This window comes from Girardinichthys multiradiatus, chromosome 20 (assembly GCF_021462225.1).
Source record: "Girardinichthys multiradiatus isolate DD_20200921_A chromosome 20, DD_fGirMul_XY1, whole genome shotgun sequence".
In the NCBI taxonomy this organism is placed as follows: domain Eukaryota; kingdom Metazoa; phylum Chordata; class Actinopteri; order Cyprinodontiformes; family Goodeidae; genus Girardinichthys; species Girardinichthys multiradiatus.
In genome coordinates this window covers 29,159,023-29,180,151 of record NC_061812.1, presented here as the reverse complement: position 1 = coordinate 29,180,151, position 21,129 = coordinate 29,159,023, and the positions used below count along the sequence as shown (strand labels likewise).

At 40.7% G+C, this 21,129-nt stretch overlaps 1 protein-coding gene across 2 annotated transcripts; it reads right to left on the bottom strand.

The window, feature by feature from the left end:
* Positions 1-244: 244 nt before the first annotated feature.
* Positions 245-20,799, bottom strand: pfkmb (phosphofructokinase, muscle b). Of its 2 annotated transcripts, XM_047347368.1 has the most exons (22): positions 20,537-20,798; positions 18,786-18,859; positions 18,560-18,637; positions 18,114-18,303; positions 17,829-17,994; positions 17,697-17,741; positions 7,465-7,573; positions 7,294-7,389; positions 7,125-7,217; positions 6,907-7,032; positions 5,951-6,015; positions 5,799-5,862; positions 5,544-5,690; positions 5,289-5,359; positions 5,086-5,173; positions 2,170-2,322; positions 1,908-2,072; positions 1,769-1,830; positions 1,559-1,670; positions 1,376-1,475; positions 1,129-1,234; positions 245-653 (listed from the first exon to the last, which is right to left on the bottom strand). In XM_047347368.1, exons 1-22 carry the CDS (start codon positions 20,619-20,621, stop codon positions 512-514), a joined length of 2,337 nt encoding a protein of 778 aa, XP_047203324.1. In that variant the 5' UTR covers positions 20,622-20,798; the 3' UTR covers positions 245-511. The 2 variants fall into 2 exon arrangements, with proteins under 2 accessions (XP_047203324.1, XP_047203323.1); XM_047347367.1 differs by having other exon boundaries at positions 5,544-5,862; positions 20,537-20,799.
* Between the last annotated feature and the right edge of the window lie 330 nt (positions 20,800-21,129).

The following is a 21,129-nucleotide window of genomic DNA, read 5'->3' as shown; positions in this document are numbered from 1 at the left end:
CAAAAAATTGCAGGACACTTCAAAGCCAAAATTTCTAATTCACGCAATAAATTATTAAATGTTGTTGTTCTGGGAAAAGGAAAAAGTGGAGACCAGAGAAGCCAACTTGGTTAATCTGTGTATTTAATATTTAGTAAAATAGTTAAAGGGGATACACATATTTACCACCTAAACCCGACTCCACAAATCCCTTCAGGGACACCGATTAAAGCATTTAAAATTGCTTACCAACATAGTCGCACAATCATAGTCGCACACTGTGTTGGTTGAAACCAGACACCAATTGGAGAGTTTAAATTACCGAAAATCCTGGTGTTTGTACAATTTAGCTAATACATTTCACTGGCTTTCATTTAACACTGACAGTATGATTTATAAGTACTAATTGTAAAACTACCAAATAAGTTTTATATTAATTTCTTTATATATATTGCACAATCCTCAAATCAGAGTTTACAAAGTGCTTTAAAAGGAGATGACGAATGGATGTCCGCTCCTGAGTAGTCACAAGCTACTGAGGAACTAAGCCTCTCTTCTTGATGACGTGCTCCATTGCAGCCTTCTGTGAGGTGTCCAAATTGATCTTGTACTTGGCCAGGATCTTTAAAATGGGTCTCAGCCTCAGCCACCACTGGATCTTTGGAATACGGTGTCTGCGAAGGACAGCATTTATCAGTGGAAAAATGCAATGTGAAAACATTTAAAATGTTAAAAAGGCCAATAAGAGTGTCCTACAAAAGTTTTCTTGAACTTATTTACATGCTGTACCGTTGTACCCTCAAACTTTAATTTATTTTTGGGGAATGACAGAGCAACATGCATAATTGTGAAGTGGGAGGAAGACATTACATGGGCCAGTCAAAGTCCAAACTGAAATCCAATTGAGAATTTGTGGCAAGACTTTGACACTCTCCACTCAATTTGACAGAAGAACAATGTGCAAAAAGTCTTTAGATGGGCAAAGCTAGTACAGACAAATGTTTTGAAAACCAGGTATAATTTTCCTCAGTTTTATTATAATGTAGTATTTTGTGTTGGTCTATTACGTAAAAGTGCGTGCATCATCAAAAACTGTATACTCTAGTGTTTTAATATAGGGCACTGTAAGTAAAGGTTTAATGCTCCTACTCAATGTCACTCTCAGCTTTGAGTTCTGCCAAAGGCTGGAACACCAATGCTCTTTTCCTCATTCCCAGCACACAGGCAGTTTCTTTAGAGTTGGCAAAGATGCGACCTGGAGATTTGTTTTAAAAACAGAAATCATAGTTTCTCCTCAGCGCCAGACAAAAAGAGCACCAGATACTTTATGAAAATAATAGAAAAGAACACCAGAAGTCAGTAAAATGTCTTCTGTTTTCAAACACTTGGCCCTCACCGTGCCTGTAGCATTCCTTCAGCTTGTCAGTCAACCAAAGGACAGACTTGATCCCCATCTTTGTGCCAAAGTTCCTATCAAAAGGACTGGGTGTCCCACCCTAATTGGGAAAAATAACTTATCATTCACAGTGGTTGCTAAGTTATGAGAAGTGGAGCAACAAGCAGAGGATAAGAGACAAACCTGCTGCATGTGACCAAGAACGTTTTTCCTGCAGTCAAACACACCCTTTCCCTCCTCTGAATACAGGTTGAAGATAAAATCAGTGGTGTAGTTTGCATTGCATTTCTCATTTCTAAAACAAGAGTAGACATATAGAGAAGACGTGAACACCAAATAATCAACGTGAATGTAAGTAGGATGAAGGAATTGATAGTTTTAATTCCTACAAACCTCAGAATGAGTCCTCTCTTCACTGTTGTCTTCATCTTTTCCACCAGATGATCCACGTTCAGCTACAAACAAATCATCAATCAGACTGATTGAAAAATATCTACCCATCTCTAACTGTTGAATGTTTAGTTTGGCATACCTCCAGGTCATGAATGTTGAATGGTTCCTCGTAAATGTAGGCCACATCTGCTCCAGATGCCAACCCAGCCATGGTGGCCAGGTAACCACAGTATCCTCCCATGGTCTCAACAATAAACACTCTCCTCTTGGTGCCAGCAGCAGACTGCTTGATCCGGTCACATGTCTGCAGAACGTGGCCAAGTAACAGGATACAACAAAACGGTGAAAAGGACTTGATTGTTTGTGGATTACTTCATGCTTGTGCTCAATAAGACGTTTACCATGGTTATGGTGTTGAGGGCTGTGTCTGCACCTATGCTGAAGTCAGATCCAGGAACATTGTTGGAGACGGTAGCTGGAACAACGACAAGGGGAATACACAGTTCCTCATACTTCTCTCTAGCTTCCACCATCTCCAGACCACCCAGGAATGCCTGTCAGGAGGAAAGCCGTAGCTCACAAGAACATCTCTTTTTTTTTAGCATTTGCAATCCAGGTCAAGTTTTACATACAAGTTTACATACACTCCTTATTGGCATGAAATTGGGGTATTTTATTGATGGATTTAAACCTTTCTTTTTCTAGGATGGAATGATAATACAAAATATATCTTCAATGAATTAAAAAAGATATGGGTGCAGAGGCTTGATTATTTTGGGGAATTTTCTGCAGACCAAATAGGGTGAAAATTATACAAATAGATTCAACTATATACATACAGGGGTTGGACAATGAAACTGAAACACCTGATTTTAGACCACAATAATTTATTAGTATGGTGTAGGGCCTCCTTTTGCGGCCAATACAGCGTCAATTTGTCTTGGGAATGACATATACAAGTCCTGCACAGTGGTCAGAGGGATTTTAAGCCATTCTTCTTGCAGGATAGTGGCCAGGTCACTACGTGGTACTGGTGGAGGAAAACGTTTCCTGACTCGCTCCTCCAAAACACCCCAAAGTGGCTCAATAATATTTAGATCTGGTGACTGTGTAGGCCATGGGAGATGTTCAACTTCACTTTCATGTTCATCAAACCAATCTTTCACCAGTCTTGCTGTGTGTATTGGTGCATTGTCATCCTGATACATGGCACCGTCTTCAGGATACAATATTTGAACCATTGGATGCACATGGTCCTCAAGAATGGTTCGGTAGTCCTTGGCAGTGATGCGCCCATCTAGCACAAGTATCGGGCCAAGGGAATGCCATGTTATGGCAGCCCAAACCATCACTGATCCACCCCCATGCTTCACTCTGGGCATGCAACAGTCTGGGTGGTACGCTTCTTTGGGGCTTCTCCACACCGTAACTCTCCTGGATGTGGGGAAAACAGTAAAGGTGGACTCATCAGAGAACAATACATGTTTCACATTGTCCACAGCCCAAGATTTGCGCTCCTTGCACCATTGAAACTGACGTTTGGCATTGGCATGAGTGACCAAAGGTTTGGCTATAGCAGCCGGGCCGTGTATATTGACCCTGAGGAGCTCCCGACGGACAGTTCTGGTAGAAACAGGAGAGTTGAGGTGCACATTTATTTCTGCCGTGATTTGGGCAGCCGTGGTTTTATGTTTTTTGGATACAATCCGGGTTAGCATCGGAACATCCCTTTCAGACAGCTTCCTCTTGCATCCACAGTTAATCCTGTTGGATGTGGTTCGTCCTTCTTGGTGGTATGCTGACATTACCCTGGATACCGTGGCTCTTGATACATCACAAAGACTTGCTGTCTTGGTCACAGATGCGCCAGCAAGCCGTGCACCAACAATTTGTCCTCTTTTGAACTCTGGTATGTCACCCATAATGTTGTGTGCATTTCAATATTTTGAGCAAAACTGCTCTCTTACCCTGCTAATTGAACCTTCACACTCTGCTCTTACTGGTGCAATGTGCAATCAATGAAGACTGGCTACCAGGCTGGTCCAATTTAGCCATGTAACCTCCCACACTAAAATGACAGGTGTTTCAGTTTCATTGTCCAATCCCTGTACATCCTCACTAATATTTGGATGAATATCCTACAGCAACTTGCATAGCAACAAGACAGATTTTTTAGTTATCAACAAACGTCTGCCATAATTCAGGCTGGATTTTTTGACAGCTCTTCTCATCGCATATAGTAGAGCTAGTTTAATCTGATATATTCCCTGCCACTCACCAGGCTTGAAGCATTGTCCATCCATTAGGTGGAGGTTAGGGGAATTTATAAGCTTAATGTTGGCCAATAATATTAATTTCAACACCATTTTCAGTGTGTAGTTGGGATCATTGTGTCCAGGTTTCAATCATCGGACCCAAACCCACAGATGGAAGTAAATTGTTTATATTTAGGAACAATCCAAGAAACACCTTAAGCCTTAAGACTTAAGCTTACAGTGGTCTGAAAGAAGATGAAACCACCAACTGTCCACAGCGAAGGAAAAACACTTTTATTTGTGAAGCAATATTTATTCAGATGGTTTATAATTCAAAGGGTTTTAGAGAAACAACAAAGGAATCGAGATCAAACATAAAATAAAAGAAGGAAATGTCAAAATGACAAACTTTATCCATATAAAAAGCTACATTAGGAGACTTTAACGTAAGGATGGACGTAGAAGGAGGAGATCAAGAAAGAGCCGTATTCTAGACATTGACCTCTTGAAGTTCAACTGGAATTTCCTACATGAACAACCCAAATCCCTTCTGGAAGCATTTTTATGGTCAGATGAGATAAAGATTAATCCATTTAGAAGAAGAAGAGTGTTCGGATAAGTTAAGGTGAAGCTTTCAAACCTCAGAACACTGCACCTACTGTCAAGCATGGTGGTGGCAGCATCATGCTGATGGTCTGTTTTACTTTCAGTGGCACTGGCACATAAGGTGAATGGTAGAGTAAAGAGGAATGTCTAGGTGTAATTTCTTGAACTTCACCATAAGTCAACAGCTAGATGGTTGAACGTCTGCAATCAAGCTAACACTGAGCTTCTGGAACCCTGAGAAAAATCTGTGCACTGTGCTTACAACCTGGGTTGTGGCAGGAAACCAAATTATTTCAATGAGCTGGTAAAATACCAGCCAGAATTATGCCAGATGTTGATGACTACAAATAGCATGCAGAGTCTTGAAGGGACGTGAAACCAGTTATTACTGGAGGGGATAGAAATTTATTCAAAACTGTATGCATAATTTTGACCCTTTTGGGATTAAATTCTCACCTCAAAGCCTCCAATTATGACAATACCATGGATGTTGAACTTTGTGATGTTCAGACTGATCTCCTCCAGAAGCTGTTTAGGAAGAGTCCTTCATATACAAAATAACAAACATCACAGAAGATTATGTTGGTATAGATTTAGGTTTTTATTCAGGCAACATTTACTGGAGTCCAAATCATCCGAATTACAGTGAATCGGCTCACCTCTTGGTGCCAAGCATTGAACCACCCTTTCCAGTCCATCCTGCCACTCCAGACCAGCCAATTGGCTCAATCTGTAAATGCAGACATAATATGCTTAGGTTTAGCATTTTGTATTAAACAAGATTTGTCCCAATAGTATATTATGTCCCAATAGTATATGATTTCCCAATAGTATAAATTAACTCCATTTTTTTATTGGGGCAAGTGCTTAGAGTTGACAAAGAAGTTAACTGATATATTTACAGCCTATATTACCATCCCATGTGCCAAGCCATCAAAGCCATCATGCACCGCCAGCATCTGGTGGCCCTGAAGGAGCCCAATCCTGACAGCTGCACGTACTGCCGCATTCATTCCTGCGCATGGAGCCCCAACATTCAGTAAGGCAATGTTGATATTGCTCTGAAATAAAAAATAAAAAAACTCATCAGACCTAGCTTGTTTTTGTGGGAGAAGAAGAATTTGGGGAAATTTCATCAGATATTCGATACTAAAAGTGTAGTTTCTAACCTTTGTTTCTGGAGGTTGCACATGGGCCAGCATTTTATACGTGTTCCAATTGTTCTCAAAGCTCCTGTTATTAGAAAAGCAAAAGTGAGCAGTCAAATGAAACCAAACGCAGGTAGAAATTTACATGAGTAACGCAACGGCACAGGCCTTACTTTCCCCTGAGGTTCACTGCGTCATTGTACCGCCCCTCAGCCATGGCTGTTGTGACATCTTTAGTCTTGTACGAAAAGAGAATAAATAAATTTTTAACATAGATTTTAAGTAAATCAAACTTTTACAAAAGGTTTCATACCCCTTGAGGTTTTCCCTGTTTAGTTACATTACAACTGCAAACATCAATATAATTTGTTGGGATTTTATGTGATAGACAAACACAAAGCAGTGCATAAATGTGAAGTGAAAGGAAAATGATACATGGTTAACAAAAATCTTTAACTGAAAATCTGAAAAGTGTGGCGTACCTTTGTATTTAGCCCCCCAAACCCAAATCAGTACCTGTAGAATCACCTTTTGTTGCAATTATAACAGTTTCATGACAGTGGATGGGGAGTGTCTGTTAACTTAAATGTTTTAATTTTGTCATACATGCCAGGTGAATTTGAGCCTGGAGTTTGACTAGACCATTCCAACACATGCATGTAAATTAACTCCACTGTACCTCTGGCTGTATGTGTAGCTACCTACTGGACTCCACCTCAGTCTCAAGTGTTTTGCAGTCTCAAACTATTATTTTCCTTTCCAAACATGGCCAACACTATTTGACCAGCCATTCTGTTCCTTTTAAAAAAAACATTCCCCCAGCTCGACGTTGCCACCGCCGTGTTTCGATGTAGGAAATGGTGAATTCAGGGTAAAGTTTTTAAAAACAATATGAACTTTTCTTTCCACTTCACAGTGATCTGCTACGATGTGTAGGTCTATTACATAAACACAAATTTCAATAGAATACATATGGTTTGTGATTACAGAGTGACACAATGGCAAGTTCAATTTACTGTCTTTAAAAGGCACTGTAGAATAGCAGCTTGCACCTATTTGGCACAACTGGGAAGCCTAACAAACCTATTGTCAATTTCATCATGTTATTGTATTATATATGCGGACATACCACTTGTACACATTCCATAAGAGGCAGCCTGACGGCCATGTTCCCAGACAAGCTGACTACACAGGCAGGAGTATCTGGTGTGGCTTCGAGCAATGCCATAACAGCCTCCACACCCATCCTGCTTGCCTGAGTTATAATAATGGAACAGGAGACACTCTAACATAACCAATAAACCTTATTCAAAAAGACTAAGATCAACTGGGCTATTGAGGTATTACCAGGATCCTGTCGAAAGCAGAGGGGGTTCCTCCTCTTTGCACATGGCCCAGGATGGTGGTGCGGGTGTCGAAGCCCAGCTCCTTGGACACCAGCTGGAAAAAGACAACATTTATGAGCAAACCTTCTGACATGGTTTGTGCCTTTCTCCTGGTATGCTAGCGTATTGACCTGTTTGACTTGGTTGCAGGTGATCGGATTTCCTTTGCGATCTATTGCTCCCTCTGCAACAATGATGATATTCAAACGGGAACCACGGCCTCTTTGCTAAATAAAACAGGTAAAGATTTAGGACAGAAGCCAGAGTAAACTTGATGTGACACTATAGAGCAGGACATTTACATCAGTCAGTCTTCTACATAGATGTCCCTCCCATCCTTCATCTGGAGGCATCTCTGGGATGAATACCCAGTCAGCACCACAGGCCAGTGCTGTCACCAAGGCAAGGTAGCTGTAAACAATTAAATGTTATTGAAATGTGGAATTACAATGTTGATTGCTGCTAGGTGATGCCCAAGTGACAAACGTTATTTGTATCTGCTAAGGGGGGCTTTCAGTTTCAGCCATCTTAAACCATCGTTCTTGATGGAATCATAACTGGAATTTAGATCAATATTGATATTTATGACCAAGTTGGACAGAACATTTTGCCTTTAAGATACATATACACAGCACCATGGTCTGTGTATCACAGCAACAGTTTAAAACTTTGCACTATGTGGGAAACTTAAGATGAGTAGTTATTTCTTTGTGTTTCCTGACCTATAAAGATCAAAACAAATCTGCTTTAGTTGAATGGTATGTTCTCTGGTCTTTCCTTTGTCAAAAGCAGCTACTAGAAATGGGGCTCTGTGTGATTTCCTATGTGTACCCCAGGGAAACAGGAATTCATGGTTTACTAATTATAAGTTTCTCAACATCTGATCAAAGTAAAAAGTACAGTATACATTAAAAATACTTCAATTAAATGTTTAGATATTGTGCCAGAAAATGTGGCATGTGTTTTGTTAAAAACAATAATTTCTTAAAGAGGAGATAACAAGCTTGTAAATCCTTCCTTTTCACACTTAAATCATTGAGTTATGGTCCATATAAAGTGGAGCTGCAATGCTTTGGTCTGAATTCCTTGTTATCGAAGCTCCACAGGCCCCTCTTTTACCCCTATTCTGAGGTGCGTCTGAGAGCAACTCGTTTTGCTACGATCTCTTTAAATGCTATTGAGGCACTTCACATCCCGCCCCCCCTTCAGGTCAAAGAGCGTTCCAGTCCACCCCGTTCAGCCATTTTTGTGGTATTGATAACAGAGATACCATTATCTAGCAGCACAGAAACAAGACAAAAATAGCAAAACATTGCAAAATTGTTAATATAATAATAATATTCAAAACACGCAGTACAGTTATGTCGTCAAGGAGATAAAAGCAGCACACAGCACTAACATAAGCAGAAGGCACGATGCTACTGCTATCAAAACAATGGCCTGGACGTCATATCTGCACACAATAAATTCATGTCTAAAATAAAGTTTGTTGTCATTTTAGTGTTATTTGCAGATTACTGCTTTGCTGTGTCCGTCGTTTTCATAGACAGAAGGAACTGACCCCTTAATCAGATGAAGCCTTTTGGCAAATCCTTCTTGATACTTGTGGAGCTTGATGAAGCACTTGTCCTTGAAGTGTTTTGCACAAACAAAGAGGAATTTCTGCACTAATGTGGTAAATTTACATGAAAAATAAAATTTAACCAGGCACTTTGAAGAGGTTTTGATGCTGGGGGACAGTGTGATGAGTTGTGTGGGTTAATGCACCCGACAACACAACATTTAGACTGACCTACTTGCAGCTTGGGTATATGGGTATACTTGAGCTAGGACTACAAAATCACAGCGAGAAATAGAGATCGTGAATATGTGAAGTGGTCAGCTGGAAGTCCATGACCTTGTTTAGCTGTTCCGCAGCAAATACTGTGACATAACAGTTAAAAACATTTAACAGACTCCAAGTGCACAACAAAATGTATTTAAGGGCTAAAAAAAGTTGATTTTGCATGACATGTCCCCTTTGATTTGATTTGATTTTTCTCCCCACTGATTGTATACAGTATACTTGCAAAGTCGCAGGGTGTTCAAATACTTATTTTCCTCACTGTATACTTAAATTAAAGTGCACAATTTTCCTGTTTTTTAACTTGAGATTATTGTACTACAAGAAATATATTCTATTCTACTCTATTCTATTCTAAAGCATAGCTCTTGAAATTTTTTTTTACATTTGGTCACATTATAGAATAGAATAGAATAGAATAGAATAGAATAGAATTCTTTATTTATCATTGCTCCACATGGGTGCAATGAAATTTTCAAAACAAAACAAAACAGAAAAAAAACAGTGCAGGCAAGAAGTGCAAATTAAGAAAATAAATATTAAAAAGTTTAAAAAGTTATAAAGTTATAAAAAGTTATAAAAAAAAGTTATAAGAAGGACTGTGCAGGTGGAAAATTCTGTATTCTAGAATTGCGCCGCTCAAGGTGGCAGCAGGTTGGAGTAGCTCTGTTACTTTTGATTCTGATTTATTCTTTTTTGGGGAGGATACAGTTGATTTTTTTTGGATGACTGTCCACTCCAGTGTCAGATGCTGTGCAACTTGGAGGATTTTTCTTAATACTTTCTATTTTTGGACATTTATTATGATGCATTGCCATGGCAACGGGGTTTTTTCTTAAAACCGGGAGCAGCTGATTAATATCTCAAAAGCTCAAATAATACTTCAGCTACAACCCCAAATCCCTGATGAGTTGAAAAGGAGACACTGTGGATGCAGAGCAGGAGCTAAGAGAAGAGAGAGAAGGAGGAAGTTCAAACCATCTCTTCCGTCGATTATGATGGGCAATGTGAGATCGTTGGGAAACAAGTTGGATGAACTCCAAGCCCTACAAAGGACCCAGCCAGAGTACCGGGCAGGTAGTATCATGTGTTTTACTGAGACATGGCTGCAGGATCATATCCCCGACTCCAGCGTCTCTCTGCCGGGCTTTTTAACTATACGAGCAGACAGAGATTTAAAGAGGAGCAGCAAATGTAAAGGAGGTGGACTGGCAGTACTTGTGAACAACAGATTGTGTAATCCAGGACAATATCTGTACTGTGAAGTGTCATCTCTGCAGTCCAGATATTGAACTGTTGGCAGTAAGTTTTCATCCATATTATTTACCCAGAGAGTTCACCAGTGTTATTTTGGCAACAGTTTAAGTTCCACCTTCCGCTGTTGCTGACACTGCATGTGATGCCATCAGCTCAGTTGTTGCTAAGCTACAGACACAAAACCCCAATGCTTTTGTGGCAATTTCTGGTGATTTTAACCATGCTTCACTCTCTGCTACACTTCCAACGTTTCAACAATTTGTCAGCTGCTCTACCAGAGAAAACAAAACATTGGATTTGTTTTATGCAAATGTCAAGGACTCATCTCTACAGCAAGACCTCCTCTAGGCAAATCAGATCACAATCTTGTTTTTCTCTGCTCGAAATATAAGACACTTGTTTCGAGGCAACCTGTAATAAAGAGGACTGTGAGAAAATGGTCACAGGAAGCTGAAGATGCTCTGCAAGTTTGCTTTGAGGCTACAGACTGGGACGCACTGTGCCAGCCACATGGAGAGGACATCAATGCCATGACTGAGTGTGTAACCGACTACATAAACTTCTGTGTGGATAACATCATCCCCACCAGATCCGTGAGATGCTTCCCCAATAACAAACCTTGGATCACCAATGACCTGAAGGACCTGCTTAACAAGAAAAATAGAGCCTTCAGAGAGGGAGACAGAGAATTATTGAGGATTATACAGAAGCAACTTAAAGTCAAGATAAGAGACAGCAAGGAGGTGTACAAGAAGAAGCTGGAGAGCAAGCTCCAGCAAAACAATATCAGAGATGTGTGGACAGGGATGAAGAAGATCACAGGCTTCAAGCAGAAGGATGATCAGACCGATGGAGGTCTGGACAGAACCAATGAACTGAACACATTCTTCAATAGGTTCAGTTCAGAAAGAAGCTCAGCATCCTCCTCTCCTGCTCACAGCCAAACAGACATTCCATCTTCCTTTGACCCACAGGACCTACAGCTGTCCAGTAACACCTCACATTTTTTATCTTCCACCACAGCCCTAGACCCTTCTGCTTCTACATGTTTGCCTTCAACCATATCAGAAGATGCTGATGCTTACTTTGCTTCCCCCTTCCACCTGTGTGTCTCAAGAAGTCAGGTGAAGAGACAACTGGAGAGACTGAATAGGAATAAGGCTGCAGGTCCAGATCATGTCAGCCCTAGAGTCCTGAAGGCCTGTGCAGAGCAGCTCTGTGGGATTCTGCAGCACCTCTTCAACCTTAGCCTGGCCCAGAAGAAGGTTCCGGTGTTGTGGAAGACCTCCTGTCTTGTTCCGGTACCAAAGAAAACTCACCCATCAGTCCTCAATGACTATAGACCTGTTGCCCTGACATCTCACATCATGAAGGTCCTAGAGAGACTCCTGCTGGCCCACCTGAGTAAGCAAACAGTAAACCATCAGGACCCCCTTCAGTTTGCTTATCGCTGTGGAGTTGGAGTTGAAGATGCCATCATACACCTGCTTCAACAAGCCCACTGTCATCTGAACAAAGCCAGTAGCACTGTGAGGATCATGTTCTTTGATTTCTCCAGTGCATTTAATATAATCCAACCTGATTTGCTTTGTCAGAAACCCCAGAAGACTCAGGTGGAGGCCTCAACAATCTCCTCGATCAAAGACTACCTGACAAAGAGACCACAGTTTGTGAGACTGAAGGGTTGTGAATCTAACCAGGTAGTCAGCAGCACAGGAGCACCACAGGGGACTGTACTCTCACCATTCCTTTTCACTCTGTACACCTCAGACTTCCAGTACAAGACAGACTCCTGTCATCTGCAGAAATACTCGGATGATTCTGCAGTCGTGGGGTGGATCAGAGATGGACACGAAGCTGAGTACAGGAAGGTGGTGGACCGCTTTGTGGCATGGTGTGGAAACAATCATCTCATTTTGAACATGACTAAAACAAAGGAGATGATTGTAGATTTTAAGAGAAACAGAAATAAGTCAAAAACTATTTCTATCATGGGAGAAGAAGTGGAGGTGGTGTAGGAGTATAAATACCTCCGTGTTCACCTGGACAACAGACTAGAGTGGAGATGCAACTGTGAAGCCATCTACAAGAAGGGACAGAGAACACTGTACTTCTTGAGGAAGCTTAGGTCCTTTGGTGTTTGCAGCAAGATGCTGCATATCTTCTATAAGTCTGTTGTGGAGAGTGTGATCTCTTCTACCATTATCTGCTGGGGAAGCAGCATCAGAGCCAGGGACTTAAAAAAGCTCAACAAGCTGATAAAAAAGGCTGGTTCTGTTCTGGGGACTCCTCTAGAACCTCTGGAGATCATTGTGGAAAGACGGATTCTTCATAAAATGAAGAACATTATGGAGAACCCTGAGCATCCTCTTCATGAGACTGTCCTACAACAACAGAGTGTCTTCAGTCAGAGGCTTCTTCAGATCTGCTGTAAGACGGAGCACTACTGGAGATCCTTCCTGCTCACAGCCATCAGCATCTACAACGGCTCTTTGAGGAAACCTTCATAATATGAGCTATAACAACATTTAATTTCCCTTTGGGATTAATAAAGTATTTTTGAATTGAATTGAATTGAACGAAAAAATATATATACAAGAATATTGACAGGTTGTTCCAGTATTGCACATGAGGTAGCATATTGCACTTAGTGATCCTGTGGAGCTTCCTGAGTTATAAGAAATATTGGCTTCATCTAAACCTTCAACTTGTATGTTAGACCCAATCCCAACCAAATTATTTAAGGAAGTGTTCCCTCTGATAACCAGCCCCATTTTAGATATGATTAATCTATCTTTAGTAAATGGATATGTACCACAGGCTTTTAAGTTAGCTGTAATTAAACCTTTACTTAAGAGACCTTTGCTTGATCGAGATGACTTGAAAAATTACAGACCTATATCCAATCTTCAATTCTTATCTAAAATTCTTGAAAAATAGTTGTTAATCAAATGTGTGAGCATTTATACAACAATGACCTGTTTGAAGAGTTTCAGTCAGGCTTCAGAGCTCATCATAGCACTGAAAAAGCTCTGCTGAAAGTCACTAATGATATTCTTATGGCCTCAGATAATGGACTTGTGTCTGTACTTGTCCTCTTAGATCTCAGCACTGCATTTGATACAGTCGATCATAATATTATCTTAGAAAGGCTGGAATATGCTGTAGGGATCAGGGGAACAGCGCTAGGCTGGTTTAAATCTTATCTGTCTGACAGATTCCAGTTTGTTCATGTAAATGATAAATCATCTTTAAACTTCAGGGTTAATTGTGGAGTACCACAGGGTTCAGTACTTGGGCCAATTCTCTTTACTATAAATATGCTTCCAATAGGTCAAATTATCAGGCAGCATAGGATAAATTTTCACTGTTACGCTGATGATACTCAGCTTTACTTATCCATAAATCCTGATGAACCCAACCAGTTAGATAGACTACAAGCATGTCTTGAAGATATAAAAACTTGGATGACTTTACATTTTTGCTTATAAATTCAGACAAGACAGAAGTTGTCGTCTTTGGACCGGAGTCTTTAAAAAAGAAACTGCTTAGCCTGGATGGCATTAAATTGACCTCTGATAATAACGTAAAAAACCTTGGTGATACTTTTGACCAGGACATGTCATTTAAATCCCATATTAAACAGGTTTCTAGGATTTCCTTCTTTCATCTCCGGAACATTGCCAAAATTAGAAATATCCTATCCAGGAGTGATGCTGAAAAACTAGTCCATGCATTTGTTACTTCAAGGCTGGACTATTGTAACTCTTTACTATCAGGGTGTCCACAAAATGCAGTTAAAAACCTTCAGCTGATTCAAAATGCTGCAGCAAGAGTTCTGATTAAAATGAAAAAGATAGATCATATTTCTCCTATTTTAGCTTCCCTTCATTGGCTCCCTGTTAAATTTAGAATATAATTTAAAATTCTCCTCCTCACATATAAAGCCCTTAATGATTTAGCTCCATCATACATTAGAGATCTGATTGTTCCATATGTTCCTAACAGAGCACTTCGTTTTCAGACTGCAGGTTTACTGGTGGTTCCTAGAGTCTCTAGAAGTAGAATGGGAGGCAGATCCTTTAGTTATCAGGCTCCTCTCCTGTGGAACCAGCTTCCGGCTTTAGTCCGTGAGGCAGACACCCTGTCTACTTTTAAGGCTAGGCTTAAAACTTTCCTTTTTGATAAAGCTTATAGTTAGAGTGGCTTAGTTTATCCTGAGCTATCTTCCTTATTTTTTACCTCCATCTTCTTCCCTCCCTGTTTGTTGGAGTAAGGGGGAGTCAGGTTTAGCCTAAACCGGCTCAGTTATGGTTGAGGTGCAAACACACCCTCCATTTCTGTATGACCCCTTCTCTTTTCCAATGGTTATAATCAGTCTGACAGAGAAAGGTATCCCAATCCTTGAGGTTTTTAGTATAACAATGACCATCAGTGGGACCCTTTGTGGGGTGCCTTGTGACAACATTGTTGTAAATAAGCGCCGTTTAACTAAATAATCTGAACTGAAACTATCTGTGTAGTTATGCTGCTATAGGCTTAGGCTGCTGGAGGACATAATGACCACTTTCACCCTCTCCGCTACATTCTCACACTACTCTCCAATTTTGCATTATTTGCTGTTATTTCAGCTTTTAACTTCGTTCTCTTTTCTCTTCCTAGAAGCTACACCTGGCCTGGCTCTGTGTCTACCTGTGATACCTTTCTGGAGAGGGGAATCGTCCGGGCTTCTGCTGGCAACAACTTAATGCTCACCCTCTACCGATGATCCACATGGCCCTGTCTTTTAATGTTTAACCCTTTCTCTCTCCTAGACATGGCAATTGACTGAACTTTACTGTAACTACTTACAGGGGTTGGACAATGAAACTGAAACACCTGGTTTTAGACCACAATAATTTATTAGTATGGTGTATGGCCTCCTTTTGCAGTCAATACAGCGTCAATTCGTCTTGGGAATGACATATACAAGTCCTGCACAGTGGTCAGAGGGATTTTAAGCCATTCTTCTTGCAGGATAGTGGCCAGGTCACCACGTGATACTGGTGGAGGAAAACGTTTCCTGACTCGCTCCTCCAAAACACCCCAAAGTGGCTCAATAATATTTAGATCTGGTGACTGTGCAGGCCATGGGAGATGTTCAACTTCACTTTCATGTTCATCATCTTTCACCAGTCTTGCTGTGTGTATTGGTGCATTGTCATCCTGATACACGGCACCGCCTTCACGATACAATGTTTGAACCATTGGATGCACATGGTCCTCAAGAATGGTTCGGTAGTCCTTGGCAGTGATGCGCCCATCTAGCACAAGTATTGCGCCAAGGGAATGCCATGATATGGCAGCCCAAACCATCACTGATCCACCCCAATGCTTCACTCTGGGCATGCAACTGGTTCTGCTGGAAATTGGACCGAGAAATTCCCAGTGGATTGCTGAGTTGGATTCTGCTAGTGAGAAACAAGATGGCGAGCCGTAACCCAGGAACCCTGTTACCGCCGTCTAGCAGGATCTACACTTCTGCTGGACATTGCGAATCATCCAAACTGGTATGACCTGCCCGTGCTTTCCAAAAAAAAGAGCAGTAGATTCAGAGAAACGGGATTAACCACTCAGGAGCATCAGAGAAAAAAGACATTGATTTGAAGCACAAGTTATTCGTTTTTTTTGATGGATTGTTTCTGTTGTGTTGTATTGTTTTTTCCTCTTCTCGAACCACATCCAATATCCATTGTTAGTGTGTGGAATGTAAAATTGTCTATTTGGGGTATAATAGAAACAAGAAATGGTTAAAACAGGAAATTAAAAACTCTTAACTTCTTAAAAAGAACACTAAATAACTAAAATAGATTTAAACAGATTAAAAACATAAACTGTAAATTAAATAGATTAACAGTATTAACTTGAACTTAAATAGAGCTATAACCTAGGTTTAAATAAATATTATCTTTTTAATACCTGAGATTAGGTTTAAATTTCAACAGGGATTAAATAAAATATTCCGAAAGAAATAGGTAAACTATTTTGGATTGAATTTTGTGTCATTGTACGTCAACCGTTGTAATATTGTTGTTTTTTTATTTCTCCCAACAAATAAGAAGCTGGCAGTTTAAACTTATTTTTTTGGGTCTGTGGTCATTAATACACTTACGCATTTCTCTATTCCTGTAGCTGAACCTAGCACTGGTCCTATTGTCTGTTCTATTAACTGTAAACACATCGTGAGTGTTACACAAAGCTCTATTGGATTGAGATATGGTGACTGTGGAGGTCATTTGAGTACAGTGAACTCAATGTCATGTTTAAGAAACCAGTCTGAGATGATTCGTGCTTTATGACATGGCGCGTTATCCTGCTGGAAGTACATTGTGGTCATAAAGGGATGGAGATGGTCAGCAACAATACTCAGGTAGGCTGTGGCGTTGACATGATGCTCAATTGATACTAAGGGTCCCAAAGTGTGCTAAGAAAATATCCCCCACACCATTACACCACCACTACCACCCTAAACTGTTGATACAAAGCAGAATGGATCCATGCTTTCATGTTGCTGACGCCAAATTCTGACCCTACCATCCGAATGTCGCAGCACAAATCGAGACTCATCAGACCAGGCAACGTTTTTCCAATCTTCTTTTGTCCAATTTTGCTGAGCCTGTGTGAATTGTAGCCTCAGTTTCCTGTTCTTAGCTGACAGGAGAGGCACCCAGTGTGGTCTTCTGCTGCTGTAGCCCATCCGCCTCAAGGTTTGAAATGTTGTGTGTTCAGAGATGCTATTCTGCATGCCTTGGTTGTAACAGTAGTTATTTGAGTTACTGTTGCCTTTCTATCAGCTCGAACCAATCTCCTCTGACCTCTGGCATCAACAAGGCATCTGCGCCCACTGAACTGCTGCTCACTGGATATTTTCTTTTTTGGACCATTCTCTGTAAACCCTAGAGATGATAGTATGTGAAAATCCCAGTAGATCAGCAGTTTCTGAAATACTCAGACCAGCCCGTCTGACACCAACAACGATGCCACGTTCAAAGTAACTTAAATCACCTTTCTTCCCCATTCTGATGCTCGGTTTAAACTGCAGCAGATCGTCTTGACCATGTCTACATGCCTCAATGCATTGAGTTGCTGCCATGTGATTGGCTGATTAGAAATTTGTGTTAACAAGCAGTTGGACAGGTGTACCTAATAAAGTGGCCGGTGAGTGTAAATGTCTCCATATCTGTATCCCTGACCTGTCTGCTGTGTTACTTGGCCTTCACAATGCAGTTTGTTCACAAAGGTTTTCTAACAAACCTTGGAAGCCTTCATTAAACAGTTTTCACTTCCCACTATGCACAACTTTGTGTTGGTCTATCAACTAAAATATGTTGGTTATGTGGTTGTAATTTGAATTTTTAATCTAAAGCTTCCAAAACACATACAAGTAGTACTCACCCACAGTGCCTACCCATTACCTCGAGGATGAAGGTCCTCTGGTGACTGCACAGAGAAACATGTACTGTGAAAGCCTTTAGACGTGTCATCTACTGTTTCTGTCTTTGAATATTTTAAAGCCCACATGCATACCTCTGCGCTGTGGTTGTGATGGCATCTACTATCTCGATAATGCGATGCAGGGCGCTGTCAGTGCCAATGGTCATATCAGTTCCACAGAAGTCATTGTCAATGGAGCCCACCATGCCAACAATATTGAGGTGGGAGGAGTTCTTCGCTTCATTTGCTAAGATTTTTCCTGAGACCAGATTAAAATAACACTACTGTTAATTATATCTTTACAAAGATGCTATCACACATAGAAATTAGCAGAAATTTTGCATGCATATTGTGCAACTCTCTGAGGTTAAAGCTCACCTGCTTTAACCAGGTCTGCCAGTAGCTCTTTCCACTCTGTCCTGAACTGGTTGGCACCTGTGAGGCTGCCGTCACCTCCAATAACACACAAGTTGGTGATGCCCAGCTTGACTAAGTTACAAGCTGCCTTGGTGCGCCCTTCCTTGGTGCGGAAGTCCTGACAGCGGGCGCTACCGATCACAGTCCCGCCCTGAAGTCAGACAGGGAGAAAGGATTTCAGTCGCAAACATGAACATCAAGGAGGCAAGGACACAGTTTAGGTGGTTAAATTTGAAACCTGTGCTCTCGTGTCCCTGAAGTGCTGCTTCCCAATGAACCTTGACATTTAACTGACTATATGACCTTCAACACTGCACCATGCAGAGTAAAAGCTAGACTGTTAGACATATCACAGACTATATATAGTACACATTTTAACATTTTTGCCTGTATGCGTTTGTTCTCACCAACTGCAGCATCATTGACACACTTTCCCAGGTAGCTGGGCGGATATTGTCTCCCCCATCAACCAGACCCTGGTAACCCTATCCGCAAACAGCACAATATCACCACATAGCACAGAATTACCTCCTTAGAAATAGTTTTTTTTTTCAATTTGTAATATATTTTAATTTGTTCAGGTTATATTATTTACTTTAGCAATACACAGAAAACACTAAAAGTAGTGCGTACCTCATGAACAAAGTACACCTTGGCTCCAGTGTACAGTCCGACTCGAACGGTGGCTCTCACAGCTGCATTCATCCCTGCATGAACAGAGTGTGCATCTTGATAGCATCCTTGAAACTGACCTCTAGTTCTTTTGTTTGTGTAACTCTTTTGCAGCTTTTAACAGCTTTTCTTTCATTAACTCTAACTAACGTCCCTTTCTGTATTAAGGAAAGCATCCCCCAGCATGATGCTGCCACTGCTATGTTTGAACATAGAGAGGAAGTTTTCAGGGTGATGTGCTATGTTTTTTCTCCACACATTGTGTTTTGGACGTAAGACAAAAAGTTCAATATCTAATCTGACCAAAGGACATTCTTTCACATGTTTGCAGTTTCTCATACATGGTTAATGAGAAACTTATAGGAATTCTCAGAATTTCTTTGAGTAATGGATTTCTGTTTTCCACTCTTTCACAAAGATCAGTTTGGGAAATGCATAACTATAACTTAACATAACTTTTTGTCCTGTCAGATTCTCCCACCTGAGATGCTGAGCTGCAGCCCAGCAGCTCCTCCAGATTTAGCATGGGCCTCTTGTGTTGTGTGTCGTATCAGGTTAGAGGGGGCTACTGTACGCAGCAGCTGTTTGTATTCTTTTTCTTCTACTTCCCAGCCACGCACTACGTTGTGTTGGTCTGTCCCATAATATCCCAAACTCAACACATTATCAAAAATTTACGAGGTTTGAATATTAATGCATTGTAAATTTAGATTTCCCATTCTTAGATATATCAATAAGAAGGGAACAGCCCCATCCCCTTAATTTTAAAAAACCTAAATAAATAATTTCAGAAAGGCTACGTTTAGCTTCTATTAAAAGTTTTTGAATGCAAGACACCAGATAAGAGCAACAAGAGCCACAAGAAGATGGTGTGATGGGGGGGCGGGGGGGTGGGGCAATTAAAGGACAAGCTGTGGATAGATTAACTTCAAGATGCCAAGAGCTTCTCCCCTTACAGTGCAAAAGAGAAGGGGCATGGGAAGGAAGAGCACAACTGCCAACCTGACCTGCCTCACCAATGTACACACAGGAATGAAAGGCCACGTCTCTAAAATTAGAGGTCATAGTTCCTAAAACGAAATGAGGATTCTTTTAAAGAAAACTTTATACTAAAAGAAAAAAAGTTGCGATGAAATAGAAGAAAGGTAAGGGATGTCTGGTTTTGGTTTTGCATATGTGATTATGTCCTGTGTTTGATAAAGTTCACATAGTAAACTGGAGTTGGAAATCTCAGCCTCTCACACGCTCACACTTCAGCTGTGTGGGGTCACCGGTAAACCTTTCAAAGGTCACTTTGGACATATTCCTCATCAACTTAAAGGTCAGAAGATCGTCTGCTGTTCTCTGTCGTTCTAGCAAATCATGTCTCCCTTTTACATTACATGGCTCAATGACAGCTAGGAGAAATTACAGAAAATAACCTGTAATAACAAATGCTGGACTAGATGGGTAAATATAAATTAAGTGTTTAAAATAATTTCCCTTTACTAAGGAAACATCAAAGATAGACCAGGAGGTGATTGATAGATTATAAACAGTCACGTGTGAGTGGAAAAAAGACCTCAGCTAGTCAGAGCACAAGTGAGTCAATGACATGAAGGTTTGAAGATTTATTTTCTTTTTTACAATACGACTCAAAGGTGGTCAAATCCTCCAAGTCCCTGCTTTGCTATCACAATCCTTTAACCTCATTATGGAAAGCCTTCACTTACCCTGGGCATCGCCACCAGAAGTCAGTACAGCAATCGCCCGACCCTCGCCCATCTTAGTGGGGTCAATTTGAACTGGTTGTGCCATGGTCCTAGTCCTTGTCCTTGTCCTGGTCCTGGTTCTGGTCCTGATCCTTGAGCTAAAGCTGGCTGATAGAAAGAGGCCCTGAGTGTAAAACTCTCTGCTGCCCTGCTTTACTCTGAGGAGCACAAGGTACCACTGCAGTAACCCAGTCTGCCTGGTATGGAAAGTAAGTGCTGTTGCAAAAGTGCCCAGCTTAACTACTCTATTGGCAGACGTGGAGGCACACATAGCTGTGACGCATTTAGACACAAAAACACACATACAGTACAGTACACACCACTTACTAAAAGCCTACCCTTTCATTTTACACTACAACTGTTTCTCACTATTTGAGGTGTTTGGTAATCATAAATACAAAATATTTACCTTTAAGAAAATTCCAAAATGAAAAGATATTTTTTAAAGTTACCATAAAGTTTAAGAATAACTTGTATTGTTTTTTTTAAAACTGGTGCTGGTCATTTTCCCCTTTGACCATTTTGTATTTGTGTACAACAGCTTTTTTTGTAGA

Coding starts and splice junctions, on each gene's coding strand:
- pfkmb (XM_047347367.1), bottom strand. CDS start 20,621: ATGGCACAACCAGTTCAAATTGACCCCACTAAGATGGGCGAGGGTCGG. Junction 6,016..6,906: donor TTATGGAATGTGTACAAGTG/GTATGTCCGCAT, acceptor TTTTCGTACAAG/ACTAAAGATGTCACAACAGC. Junction 654..1,128: donor AAAGCTGAGAGTGACATTGA/GTAGGAGCATTA, acceptor TGTCCTTCGCAG/ACACCGTATTCCAAAGATCC.